The 13,546-nt window shown below is 53.8% G+C and overlaps 6 protein-coding genes across 6 annotated transcripts; 2 read left to right on the top strand and 4 right to left on the bottom strand.

The window, feature by feature from the left end:
• Positions 1 to 649: 649 nt before the first annotated feature.
• MICPUCDRAFT_54971 (uncharacterized protein) lies at positions 650 to 892 on the bottom strand (the record flags this gene model as incomplete). The annotated part of the gene is made up of 1 exon (XM_003064884.1): positions 650 to 892. One exon carries the CDS (start codon positions 890 to 892, stop codon positions 650 to 652), a length of 243 nt encoding a protein of 80 aa, XP_003064930.1.
• Positions 893 to 1,564: 672 nt separating this feature from the next.
• MICPUCDRAFT_66126 (uncharacterized protein) lies at positions 1,565 to 3,261 on the top strand (the record flags this gene model as incomplete). The annotated part of the gene is made up of 1 exon (XM_003064940.1): positions 1,565 to 3,261. The coding sequence occupies exon 1, from the start codon at positions 1,939 to 1,941 to the stop codon at positions 3,259 to 3,261; it is 1,323 nt and encodes a 440-aa protein (XP_003064986.1). The 5' UTR covers positions 1,565 to 1,938.
• Positions 3,262 to 3,812: 551 nt separating this feature from the next.
• MICPUCDRAFT_66124 (uncharacterized protein) lies at positions 3,813 to 5,262 on the bottom strand (the record flags this gene model as incomplete). Its single annotated transcript, XM_003064883.1, has 1 exon — positions 3,813 to 5,262. Exon 1 carries the CDS (start codon positions 5,025 to 5,027, stop codon positions 3,813 to 3,815), a length of 1,215 nt encoding a protein of 404 aa, XP_003064929.1. The 5' UTR covers positions 5,028 to 5,262.
• A 1,773-nt stretch (positions 5,263 to 7,035) lies between these two features.
• On the bottom strand, positions 7,036 to 9,811 carry MICPUCDRAFT_49352 (uncharacterized protein; the record flags this gene model as incomplete). The annotated part of the gene is made up of 1 exon (XM_003064882.1): positions 7,036 to 9,811. One exon carries the CDS (start codon positions 9,809 to 9,811, stop codon positions 7,169 to 7,171), a length of 2,643 nt encoding a protein of 880 aa, XP_003064928.1. The 3' UTR covers positions 7,036 to 7,168.
• Positions 9,812 to 10,465: 654 nt separating this feature from the next.
• On the bottom strand, positions 10,466 to 11,140 carry MICPUCDRAFT_11237 (uncharacterized protein; the record flags this gene model as incomplete). Its single annotated transcript, XM_003064881.1, has 2 exons — positions 10,466 to 10,985; positions 11,031 to 11,140. Coding segments are annotated over 2 exons (630 nt in total), but the record flags the coding sequence as incomplete, so codon positions are not given.
• A 595-nt stretch (positions 11,141 to 11,735) lies between these two features.
• On the top strand, positions 11,736 to 13,079 carry MICPUCDRAFT_54965 (uncharacterized protein). Its single transcript, XM_003064939.1, has one exon. It carries the CDS (start codon positions 11,868 to 11,870, stop codon positions 12,930 to 12,932), a length of 1,065 nt encoding a protein of 354 aa, XP_003064985.1. The 5' UTR covers positions 11,736 to 11,867; the 3' UTR covers positions 12,933 to 13,079.
• Positions 13,080 to 13,546: the final 467 nt, after the last annotated feature.

Raw genomic sequence — 13,546 nt, 5'->3', positions numbered from 1 at the left:
CTCTCCTGAATCAAATGAGCGTGAGCGAGCGCTCTTTTGTTTTCGAGTGCTGTTTGTTTATGCGATTGTATAATAAATATTTAAACCTAAACCCGTGGAATTTCACCTGCGTGTCGAAAACCTGCGCCAACGGCGATTTATAAAGATTCTCATACGCTGATTTCTAGCTGTTTTAGTTTTTATTCATCTTTACATAGTATGACAAACAAAACTACGGTTTTTTTACGCACCTCGTCAAATCGTTATTTTGGTGTGCTGTGAAGCGAGCCGGTGGGTTAGAGATGTTGTTTTTCTCAGAACAGCGGCACATGGCAGTTGTCGACGTTTTTCCGCGCAATTCGCCTGGTTTTTGCACGCATATTCGCATTCGCTCGCCCGTGAGACTCCGTCTTCGTTAGCGTGATTCTGATTTTTGTTGCGATTGGCTGTTTTCGCGCTCTATTTTGTCGCGAGCGCGTGAAAAAAAGATTCCCATTGCAGAGAATACTTTTCGCGAAATCTACGGTAAATTTTTTTGTTTGACAATAAATGACACTTTCGTACGTCGTTACCCCTACCTGACTATACTCGTATTTTTTCTGAACCTTTAGTACGCTCGAAGAACACTTTTCTCTTGATTTTTTTGATTAAAACGTTTTTTTCGCTGTTTTCAAACTTGACTGAATACCGTTGAGACTGATGAACGGTCAACAAACAACGGGATTTTTAAACGGCTCACCTTCGGCGGCGCGCCTTCTTCTTCTGGATTAGAGGCGCCCCGCGGTGGCGACACAGCGGTAACCGGCGCGTCGGAAGGTTCTCGAGGTGCAGGATCAAGATGGGGATCAACAGATTCCTTGAAGATGTCTTCTTGTCGTGACCGACCGGGAGAAACTTCCCACGGATAGGGCATGTTTATAATTTTACTTTCAAAATCCCCGTTCGTCGTATGCGACGCTCTCCGGTGCGGGACGAGCGCACGGCCTTTCGTGGCGTGGCGATGCTACGTCAAGTGGTGGCGATGTAGCTGGCGTTTAATCTAACGAACACCCTTCAAAGCGGGATGGGTAACTGGGGGTATGCCGCAGATGGATCTGGAGTTAGGCTTTGAAAAAATGGTTTTTTGCTGACTGTTGTACGGAAAGTACTTCCGTACACGTGTACTAGCTAGTACGAAGGTACGAAATAAAGTAGCTAGCTAGCTAGCTAGCTACCGTACGTGTAGCTAGTCCACCGGAAATTTAGTGAGTGTTTTATGAGTAATAAATTCGTGTATCCAAAAAGTGTAAATAAATAAGTATTTGATGGATACCGGCAAAAAAAAAGGTAAATAAATAAATACTAAAAAAAATTCTTCGCCTTCGGCGAGTAAATAAATAAATAACATTTTCTTATTACTCATTATTTATTCACTATCAAAAGTTATCCCCTGCGTACATACCTTCGTTCGTAGTATGTAGATATGTACTACGAAGGTATGTACGAAGGTACCTTCGAAGGTAGCTAGCTAGCTAGCTATGTACGAAGGTAGTACTTTCCTACTTTCGTACGAAAGTACGAAAGTACTTTCGTACTTTGTATCGATCAGTTACAATATATTTAATAATAATAATTAGCTATCTATCTATCTAGCTAGGGATGCACAAGTTGCTGCATATCAACTTGCTTATTATTACCTTCGTACGAAGGTAATATATCATAATATAAAGCGTTACATACATACAGTACGTGTTATAAAAGCGTGCCTTATTTTTCACACCATAGTACGTGTACATGTCGTGTACACGTGTACGAAGGTACACGTGTACTGTACACGTACGTGTACAGCTGTACGTGTACGTGTACACGTAGCGTTTATTTGTGCATTCGTTTATTTTTTCCCCAACTTGAGCAGAATATTATTCTTCTTACTTTACCCTTGTTGCGTACTGACATGGGGGCCGTCTTTGACCATGTGTGATGCAGTCCATTCGTCGAATGCCTTTCGCTCGCAGTCGCTGGCCTTCGGCGTTCGTTGGCGTTTCAATGGCTTTCATTTGTTGCTTTGCCTTGGTTGATAAGAATACTTCGGTAGCCTCTCAAGGGAGCTCGGTCGACGACTTGTTCGGCCGTTGTGTTGCTCACATGGAAGACGCGTGCGTCAAAGAAGACGTCATTTATCTATCTCCAGGTCAAAATCACGGTATCGTCACTCAAAATGCGAAACGGAAGCGAAATGCGGTGTTCCGGAGGGGTGGATCGAACACTCCGTTCGGCGACTCGATGTCGAACCTTCTGCACTGGAGAGGACCGTTCCGTGAATTCGTGGTTCTCGAGCGAGCTAATTTTACCACCCTGCGACGACACCTCCCAACGGTTCGCGGACGAACGCTGTACCGTTATTACAAAACGACAAGCGGCGAGAATGGAATCGATGACACTCCACTGGAATCATCAACTTCTCAACAGCCTCTCAACGCGGCACACGCGTTGTGGGATACGACATGGCTCGAGCTCCTCGTTGCGACTTTCTATTTTGATTCGATCGTAAATCTGCATCATAGCGACGACTTTAACGACGACGACCCCGTCCACGGCCTGATCAGAATCATATTAAACGCGGTGCTTCCAAAAGGCTTGAACGAGAAGAAACACGCCGAAGGCTGTTTTGATGAACTATTTGTCGTCGTCTCCTCGTGCGATAGACATCTAGACGCCCTTCCCTCGACTATCGCTGCGTCTGTACTCGCGCGCGCGCGTGAGAACGTACACGCGGAGGTCTCTCGCTCTTTTCAAAACGACTACAGGTGGAACACCTCTGTGTTGCTGTACGGCCGGCTCGACACAAAACAGCGAAAAATGGTCAACGTCGTCGACGTGCACCGCGAACTTGTGTCGGCGTCCAGCTTTCTGGACGTCACCTTATGGGACGAACGCGTGTTGACCGCGATGCCGTCGCCGATGGAGCAGTTCAGATCGATATTGAACTCCAAATACGTCATCACCCCGCATGGCGCGTTCACTTGCTTCTGGTGGCCGTGGTTGCGGAAAGACGCAACGCTTCACGAGATCATGGGTCCGTGCCCGAAACTTCACAGCGACCGTTTCGGGAGAACTTACGTGAACGACGAAGTTGCATCTTTGCTTGGCATACGACACTTGTATCGAGGAGAGCACAACTTGTGGAGTCGAAAAGTGCCGAGAGAAGGTACGAACGTGCTGAGTTGCGAATCGCACTACACAGATCCGGACTTTTGGACTTCGCCAAAGGCGTTGTCCGAGGCGGTGCTGAATAGTTTTTAGACAATCCGCACGGAATCCCTCGTGCCGTCCCGAGTCCTTTTTAGTCCCCATATATAGTCTATGTGGAAGGTATAAAAGCTACATCTTTTCGTGTATGTTCGCCCGTCAACAGTATCAAATTCCTGGTGGTGACGACAGTGACTACGCCAACGCCCCCACCAACGACCATGGGGTAGGTTATTGATAAGTCGAAAATACCCGAGTCCGACTCAGAAGATGGAGGCAGAGGCGGAGAAGGCAGAGTTCCGATGCCGACAACAGCGGCGAGCTTGATGCCATCGCTCGAGGAGGTGATGAAAAACCAGTCTCTAGTAGTTACCGTGTTGCCGGCGTTTGCAATTGATTCGGCAATGCGTTAGGTGATGGGGTCCGGGACGACGTGGAGGGCGCGCAATTTGTATAGATGATAGTTCTCCGCGTGTGAAAAGAGTGCTCCTCGCGAAGTTTGAGCCTGAACGTCGAAGGGCATCGTGTAGCCACAACTGCATCCCGCCGGTTTGTGTACACAAATATCGTGCAGCACTCTCGCTTGAGCTCGTTCAGAGGGCTATCTAAGCGATAATATGCTCGCGTACAGTACTCGTTTTTTTTTCATTTTGAACCCAAGCACGCAAGTCCAACAGGTTTTTCAGGCTTTTCATGCCTATGAAGTCAACCGTGAGAACCTCGGACCTGATCTCGCGTTCGAGCTCAGCACCTCCATCATTCGGCCTCAAAATAGCATCGAATGACGTGTTTCGCCGTGCATCGTCTATGCAAAAACCCGCACAGCGCCACAGACTGACAACTTGAAGTGCGAACCACAATGCGTAATCCCGTGTGATGTATCGATAACATTCCAACACGCCGCTCCGGGGCATCACTTCAATCACACTCGTGCGTTCGTTTTTAAACATGAGACTCGCCATCTGCCCGCCGTGAGGGGTCACGATGTACCTAAACGGCTTGCCGATGAGACAAACCTGCTGCGCCGGCGTTAAAACATCTGCGGTCTGTATCAGCACACTGTAATTTCTATGTTCTAAATAATCCGCAATGTCTCGAGTGTTTGTAATTTCTCTCGTACCTTTTCTATTGTATATCAAGATATCCGCTACATTGGCATTATTGGAGCATCCCAGCGACTCGAAAGCACCGAGCACGAACCGGTGCAGGCCCGGCGTCCATGTGTCATCTGCTGGGAACCTGCCCGCATCTATGCTCTGCCTACACTTACGCTTTCCACGTGATAACGTGTCCAACACGGTCGTGCGCAGGATGACATCGATGTTGAAGCCGTGCATCGCAGCGTTGGCAGTTATTTGGTAGTACGGGTGGTTTCTGAGTATCGATCCAATTTTCTGCAGTTGCCATGCGTCGCGATGCTGGTCGGTAAAAAATAGGTGCATTTTCGTTGAGCTTCCCTTCGCATTACTGCTTCTGCGTGCAACTGCTTCGAAGTGCGGCATGAGCTGCGTGAGCACCGCGACCCAGTGACCGACATGAGCACCGCCGGCGTTTTTCAAGTACCGTGCCTGCTCTACAACAACGCACGCGTTACTGACTAAGCTAATATCGCTTCTTCGAGTGAAGCTCGTAGGTTCCGCCGGGGAAATGGAAAAGCCTCCACGCAAAGTTTCAGAGGCCGAGTCAAACACTCGCGAGAAAACCCTCTTCCGATAATTGGGGAAAGCCAGGTAGACGACGCCGCATAAGATAGTCGCGGCAATGACACTCGAGCGTAGACCGCGGACATTCTTGCACGTCCTGTCGACAGTGCCGTGCATTTATTTATGGACGTGGGATAATAAATAAACTTTTATGTACTGTACACTTGGAGTTGACTTCCGCGTCTTCTCGTCCATGCCTGTTAGTCTCCTTGTTCATCGCAAGCGCCAGTTCCAGTGCGTACAATCGGATGGCGAGTTGGGAAAGGTATCACACTTTGTGCCGACGATGTTATGTTCGTTTGCACGAGAGTACGGTAACACGTGTACGACATCTTTGGAGAGCACGGGAAAGCGGCAGATTTTTGTATTTTTTAAAGCGTATGTGAGCACGTACTGATGAGCAGATATATATGTAGCTAGGATTACCTTCATTCGAAGCTAATATGTATAAAAACACGTGTCTGTGGGATGTCAACTCAGGGGTGTACACACGCTTGAGCAGTAAGAAGCGAATGTATCTTCATAAACGTACAGTTGTAGTCATCACGCGGGCTTTGTGCAACCCATGTTATGGAGCTGCGCAAACATCGAGCCTGGTGATGGTTCGCTCGGTATCGAACCAAAACCTCCGTGCCAGTGGTACCCAAGAGACGCCGGGAATGCGTCTTCGCGTGTATGCAACGGCTGGATGCTTTTGTTAGCGAAACCCTTTCTCGTGTCAAATGGGTATTTCGCCGGATCGCGCGAATCCAGTCCGCTGTCCTTCAACCACAAAGGGTCGAAAACCATCACTGGGATTCGGGTAGGCCAGTCTTCGATATTTTTGCCCGCGACTTTCCTCCACTTCAGCGGGTGATACGCGAGCGGCGAGTTCCCAGCCTGCCGAATAAACTCCGCGACGAAAGGGCCGTTCTTCGGAGAACCGATGACGGCGTTATTGTCCGCATCTAGGCTTCCCCAAGGATACAGAAACGTCGAGTTGCACAGCGACGTGAGGTCTCGGAGAAGCAAGATGTCGCTGTCTATGTAAATGCCACCGTGTGTGTCGAGAAGTTTGAAACGAATCATGTCGCTCAGACGCCTGACAGAGACATATACCCTAAAGTCGTTTCCGAATGCTCTGTACAGCCATAATCTGAAAAGATTCCACGAGCCGAAATCGCGCCGTGTCAACCTACGAAGGCGAATGCGACTTCGCCACTGTTCGGCTCGAAGCCTCGGATTGAAGTTTTGGTCACCCTCAGCACAACCCTCAGCGACGTCTGGAAGTTCGTAGGTATCCCAGGGCGATGCCCATACGTTTAACACGCTGCTTTCAGGCTGGGTGACGATGAACGCGCGCAAGAATGCTGTAAACGAAACCCCACTTACATTCGACCCGCCAAGTTCAGAAATGATGGCGTGAATTTGACAGGCTCGAGCGCACCCCTCGCCGGGAATGGCGTTCAACAGCGTCGGCAACGCTTCGCGAGCTAGGACGTCCTGACACGCCCGCTGCCTTTCGCTGTCTCGACATGCTCCTGTCGTCGCTTCGGTGAAGGATAGCATCCTGCTCTCGGCCAACCCCACGCACGCGTGCTTCGTTGCAGACGACTGGGGCTGAGGACGTAAAGGTGCAAGCTCGGGGCTCTCAACTCCGAATAAAGCCACGAAACCGGTTAGCGCGATAGCGAGCACGATAAACGCTCGAGTATACGGCGATTTTCGTCGGGGGAGGCGACTTTCGAACGACCACATTAGTGATCTCGCAGGCGGAGGACACGTCCAGTTGTCCACCTACGAGAAGCTGCGACTAGTACTAAATAATAAATACCTTCGTACCTTCGTATACACGTACAGTACGTTATCACTATGAAAATGGAACTGCTAATTTACTGCTAATTTTTTTATTCCTAAGAACAAAACTCCGGACCGCGCTCGGTCCGGAGTTTTGCACGATGCTAATTGCCCATAGGGCATTTCTGTAAAAGATCGAACGAGACGAAAGAAAAAGCAGACTGAAATCTCATACGGTACTCGAGGTCTCAGAGGTAGAGAAAACGCAGAAAAAACGGCAGTCGTCACGAAAGAGCACGCACGAGCACGCACACCCCCGCGCGCCGCGACGCTCGGGGCGGCGAAAGTCACACTGTAATAACGTCATAAATTAAAGGTCGCGGATCGCTAGACGCACGCGTGACGGATGTCGGCCGCGATTCCGGGAAGGCACGCTCCACTCGGCGATCCGATACAGGCGCGTCCGAGCGCGCGGCGTCGCGTCACTCCCGCTTTGCGAAGAAGGATGCGATGGGACTTGTGATGGTCACCCAGGCGCTCGCCGGGGAGGAGGGCTGCTCGACCTCGCGCTCGTCGGGCGCGGGGAGAGCTGCGGCGGGCTCCCCCCCCTCGGTCAGCACGGCGGGCGACGACCCCGTGCGCGCCGCCCACCAAGCTTGCGCCGGCCCCGACGCGATTTTGTCTCCCAGGTCGCGCTTCAGCACATCCATGGAGTTCACCATGAGCGGCTGCCTCCCTGCCGCTGCGGGGCCGCTGGTGCCGTTCGACCTCTTCATCTTCTTCGTTCTCTTATCCTTCGGTGGCAACAGAAAAGCGCGCAGCGGCTTCTCGAGCTCGGTGTACCACTCCTTGAGCATCTCCACGACCCTTTCCTCCACCTCGTTCACGATCGCTCTCCCTTCAGCCAAGACGTCCTGACGCTGCTGCCCAGTCAGGGGGCGGTTGAGCAACTTCTTTTCACCAGGCGTCATCACGGCGTTGTACACCGCCAGCGCCAGCGACGCGTTATGCTTGGCCTGCTTCCCGAGAGTCGGCTCCACGCGGCGCCCTCTCCCGTTCCCTACCCACGCGTTTTGAACGAGCTCTCTGGCCTGCATCCCGGCGGTGCCCGAGGGGGCGCTCGCCGCGGCATCCGCATGTGCCATGAGCACGTCGATTGCGTTCGGCTGCGCCGCTGCCCCGGCGCCAGCGCCACGCGGGCTGACGACCCCGACCTGCGGCGCTGCCACCACCATCTCCGCGCCGGGCACCGCCGCACTCTCGTCCGCGCGCATTCCATCCTCCCCCGCCGCGTCAGACGCCGGTGCCTCGGGCCGCGCGCGCGCGGCGACGCCAGTCACCCGGGAGGTCACCAGTTTCGAGAGCTCATTGAACCCGCCGCCCACCGACGCCATGCTCTCTGCCAGCTGCGCCATGCCTGATTTCATCGTCGCCACCTCAGCGACGAGCCGTGCAGTCTCCGCCCGAGACGCCTCTATCTCGTTCCGCAGCTTGGTGAGGGCGAGCACCGTCTGCTCCTGCTGACTCGCCGTCTCCCGCATGGTGAGCGACATGTTCACCGTGTCGAACCGCACGCGCAGGAGCTCCCCCCACCGGATGAGGGTACCATGTGCCGCCGTCGGATCAGGTCCGACAAGATGCACTCGCACGAGGACCTCTCGCATCGCCTTCAACACGTCGCTACACTCGCGCGCCTTGACGCGCTCCTCGTAGTACATCACCTGGCTTGCGAATGCCGCACGGACAGCTTGACGCAATCTGCCGCCAACCTGCAGCACCTCGGGGCTAAAGGAGCTCACCCGGTACAGCTCGTCGATGATCTTGTCGAACGTCAACCCCCGGACCAGTGGCTCGTCGTCGAGCGCCGCGAGCGACGGCGGCTTCGCGCACTCCCCGCTTTGTCCCCACCCGAACGCCGGGAAGCCCGCCAGGACAACAGCACCCGGCATGCAGTTCGCTGTCGTCGCGTTGATGTACTGCTGGTGGGCAGTCGACTGCAGATGGTGACCCGTCGTCGTACACGCGAATTCCTCCGGCATGTGCATGTGCAGCTTGTTCGCGGCGCCCGTGCGGATGCTCGCGGCGCTCACGTTCTCCGGCAGCGACTCGACGACGTAACGCTCGAACTCCTTCTTCTTAGATGAGCCCGCCACGCCGTGCGGGAGCAGCGCCTTCATGTACTCGCCGATGCGGTGCCCGGGGGTCGTCGTACCGGTCAGGTCGGGGAACAACCAGTGGTACTCTTCGTTGGCCTCGTACCACGCCTCGCGGCTCTCGGTCGCGAGTCGGTCGCCCAGCGCGGTGAACCAGCAAATGTGCCGGTTCGCGCCCGCCGAAAAGACGAGCCTCTTCGTCTTCGTTGTCTTCATCTGCGCCACCTCCACGTGGACACACTGGAGCTCTTCGTCCCAATCCAGCTTCTTGTATGACAAGAAGCCGATCTCGCCGCTACGCCCGGCGACGTGCCACAGGGAGAGGATGCTGAACTTCCGCGCGTGCCCATCGCGCGCGCGGGCGCCCGCGGCGTTCGCGGTGGCGTAAAGCGAGTAGGCTCTCACCATCGCCTGAACGTGCACGAGGCCAATCTCAGGAGCGGACTCGTCAATCTTGTCGCCCTGCTCCACCGCACGCGCGAAGAAGTGCTTCCACATGTTCTCGCGCAAGTTCAAGTACCACACGCGGTCCTCGTTCCGGAGATTGTCCTCTTCCTTGTCCAGACACTTGAAGAAGTCAGTCCTCGGGTGGACTTCGCGCGCGAGATTAAACGCGCACTTCAGGTAGTTCTGGGCGGTCTCGATGGCGACACCGTCGCCCGCACCCCTCTTACCTGAGGGAATCTTGTACCCCTCGAAGAGCCAGGTGGCGAAGGTCTCCCAGAGCGCCCGACTCGTCGCGTCCTCCACAGAGATCAACGACGTGTGCGTCCCCCCCCCGCGCGTCGCCCCCACGAGGACTCCCACGTTGGGGTAGATCTCGTCGCGAAATCTCTCGAAGATGCCCGCGACGTTCCGCTTGTACGCCACCCAGGCGTCGGAGGTCCCGGACTGGCCGCCGATCCTCGCCCCCGCCACTTGAGCGAGGGCGACTTCACCGGCCGCGCCGACCCCGCGCGAGACGATGTCCATGAGGGCGAGCAGAGCGGAGACAGGCAGGTGGTGCGCGTCGTTATGTCGTTGTTGAAAAAAATCGACGGGTGCTTCGTCCGGACCTACGGTCCGGACTTTTGTGCGTCGGTCCGGACCTGATATTTTTTGACGCGGAGAAATACGCGGCTTACCTTGGCCCCGACGCGTTACCCAAAGGTGTGACGATATGGTCGATCGTAACGAAGCCAAGACCCGTTGCTCCAAGCAAGGTCGTGCGTCGAAGCAAACTTCCGCTGGTACGACTCGGGCGGCTCCGGGACGAGTTCGAAAAACGGTGTGTAGCTGTGTACACCGAGGAAGTTCTTGCGCAACTGCGATACCGGCAAGACGTCGACGTCGCTCGGCGCGAGTACGGCTCCATGGCGTGACGTTCGTTTGGATCGTGAATCCCCGGCCTGGTAACGTACACGTGAACCCTATGCCGGAATTTAACGACTTGAGCACAACGACATTGTAGACTAGTTATCCGACTGCATTATTCTTGCGTCGTTTTCGATCGCGAACCCGTCATCATCGCCTCGACGTCATGCACTTCGGCGTCAGAGCGTCGTCGGACTGCATGGCGCAGCTCACTTTTTGCCACAAAGTACTGTGCGCGTGCGCATCTTTGTCCGGGTCGATCTTCTCTTCAGCTGGGCGACCGTTCGTGTAGTAGTACATCGACACGCTGCGACGCGGAAACGGCGATCGGATCGGGTCCGTGTATCCGTGATACGAGAAATCTGTCGTGCGAAAAATGACCAAGCGGTTGAACAGGGGCTGAATTTTCTGCTTGCAGCTGCTCATGTCGCGTGGCCACAGCTCTAGAGCCCCTCCCCACCCCGCGTCCCAACCTTCGTTCAAGAAGAGAAACACGTTCACGCGTCGGTCCAGACCGAAGCGCTCGTATCTGTTAAAGTCTGCGTGTACCCTCAAGAATCCACCGGGCTCGGTCTGATGCAAGCCACTTCCCCTGTAGTGCGGGTCTGGTATGATGTCGTCGATTCCCGTGAGACGCTCAAGAAATTCGACGAAGAGGGAGGTTTTCAGCAAACCGAACACCGCACGAGTGTTCGGGCCCATCACGCTTTCGTCGAGAACCGCAGTTTTTTTTCCTTCGTTCTCGTCGCCTGCTTTGTGAAAACAGTGCACCTTCTTCTTCTGATTCTTGCCACTCGTCTTCGACTGAGACTTGCACAACTCGCCAAATTCCGTAGACGCGAACTCGTCGTCGACGGCTCTGACGAAATTCGGCTCGAGAAAGTCGTCGACGTACACGTGTGGAAACGGGTCTGCGTTTCGGAAGCGTTCGCGATGCTGGTTGGCAAGGCCCAACAGCCTCTCTTCGGAAAAGTATTCCGAGTAGATCCTCGCCATCGTCGAGCTGTTTTGTTCATGACGTTCGCCGCTCGAGACTTGAAGACTGAAGTAGACGGGTTTCCTATTCAGCTGCGCGTACCATCCACCCATGAATCCCGACGAAAAGTACAAGAACACGGACACCAAATGCACGTGTGAGAAGGTCGAAAGGGCAAAGCGTGGGCGGCGGTTGCCGTTTGACAAGTGTTTCATATTCCAGCGAGGTGCACGCATTTAAGGTCTCGCTGCTGGCTACTCTTACCTCCTTCGGACAGGCTGATTTTTCGTTTCTCTTCTTTATAAATTTTTACCTGCCGTTATTAATTCCGGAAGTAGTGTACATAGATACAGTACGTGTACAGCTGTACACGTACAGTTTATTATTAAGCCAGCCATTTACCTTCGAAGGTATTTATCTTCGAAGGTCAAAATAATAGCCCTACGTGTACGTTGTACAGTACGTACACGTACCTACGTACGTAGCTACGTACGCGCTACGAAAGTACTTTCGTACTTTCGTACTTTCGTACCTTCGTATCTAAGTAAGGTACCATAAAAAGGACAGCTCTAGCGAGCGCGCGAACGACGCGCGCGAACGATTTAACGAGCGAGCGAGCTAGTACGCAGGGCTACGTATAAAGGCAACTTAATATTATCGCGTGCATTCGCGTTTCCCCGGCTCGTGTCCTTTAATACAATGTTTGGAAAGAGGACTCGCGCGCCCGCGGGTGGCAAGGAACAATTCGAGCGCGAATGGGCGCACTTCGTGATCCACGGGCTCCGTAAAGATCCGGCGGAGGTCTTACGAGAACTGAACGCCGCGGTAAGATGGGCAAACGTCGCAAAATATCCGTTGTACACCACGTACGCCTTCGTCGCGATGCGCGGGGGTTTCTCAGCGCTGAAGAGCTTGGAGTTGGCCGATTTTTTCGAAAGGTTCGTGCTGAGACGCGCGTTTCCTGATGCAAGCCACAAGCTCGCCTTCGAGGTTGGCGTGACTTTGTTATACAAGGACTTCTTCCTCGAGTACGAAAAGTGCCATCCGGAAGACGTCATCCTCGCCCAGCGGGAGCACGCGACGTGTTGGTCGAGGGGTCAAAAAGAAGATAAAATGTTTGGAAAGAGGACTCGCGCGCCCGCGGGTGGCAAGGAGCACTTCGAGCGCAAGTGGGCGCACTTCGTGATCCACGGGCTCCGTAAAGATCCGGCGGAGGTCTTACGAGAACTGAACTCTGCGGTAAGATGGGCAAACGTCGAAAAATATCCGTTGTACACCGCGTACGCCTTCGTCGTGATGCGCGGGGGTTTCTCAGCGCTGAAGAGCTTGGAGTTGGCCGATTTTTTCGAAAGATTCGTGCTGAGACGCGCGTTTCCTGATGCATGCCACAAGCTCGCCTTCGAGGTTGGCGTGACTTTGTTATACAAGGACTTCTTCCTCGAGTACGAAAAGTGCCATCCGGAAGACGTCATCCTCGCCCAGCGGGAGCACGCGAAATTTTTGTTTACATTGGAACGAAGAAAAGAAAAGCTGAAAGAAAGAAAGCTGCAAGGAGAATTGACTCGACAGCGCGCGGCTCATGAAAAAACTCGTCAGCTTGATCCAAACACGTTTGTCACGGCCGCGCAAGGGTACGCGAGTTGGTTAAGGGAACACGCAGAGGAAGTAGAGGCGGAACAGCGTAGGCTGCGAGAAGAGATGACTCAAGTCGTAGAACGCTCCGGCTCAAAAAGCTCTTCCGTTGGATGCTCCTCGCGGGTTTGATCACGACGCCGATGGAACGCCTCAACTGCTCACCTCAGGTGGTTTATCTGGAGGGTCCCTTCCTGGAACGCGCACGACAAGGAGAGAGGAGCATCACGACACATCTTGACGCATCTTGAACTATTTTATTTAGACATTAGTGGGTTTTAGTTGCGCCAAAATCGGGTCTAAAATCGGGTCTAAAATCGGGTCACCCCACCCGATTTTGCCTGCCCACCCGATTTTAGACCCGATTTTGCAACTAAACCCCCTTTCGAAATTCGGGTCTAAAATCGGGTGGGCAGGATGCGTCGAGATGTGTCGTGATGCTCCTCTCTCCTTGTCGTGCGCGTTCCAGGAAGGGACCCTCCAGATAAACGACCTGAGGTGAGAGGTCAAGATGTGTCAAGATGGGTCGTGATGCTCCTGTCTCCTTGTCGTGCGCGTTCCAGGAAGGGACCCTCCAGATAAACCACCTGAGGTGAGCAGTTGAGGCGTTCCATCGGCGTCGTGATCAAACCCGCGAGGAGCATCCAACGGAAGAGCTTTTTGAGCCGGAGCGTTCTACGACTTGAGTCATCTCTTCTCGCAGCCTACGCTGTTCCGCCTCTACTTCCTCTGCGTGTTCCCTTAAC

Source organism: Micromonas pusilla (assembly GCF_000151265.4).
Source record: "Micromonas pusilla CCMP1545 genomic scaffold MICPUCscaffold_19, whole genome shotgun sequence".
Taxonomy (NCBI): Eukaryota; Viridiplantae; Chlorophyta; class Mamiellophyceae; order Mamiellales; family Mamiellaceae; genus Micromonas; species Micromonas pusilla.
This window is presented reverse-complemented; position numbering and strand designations above follow the sequence as displayed.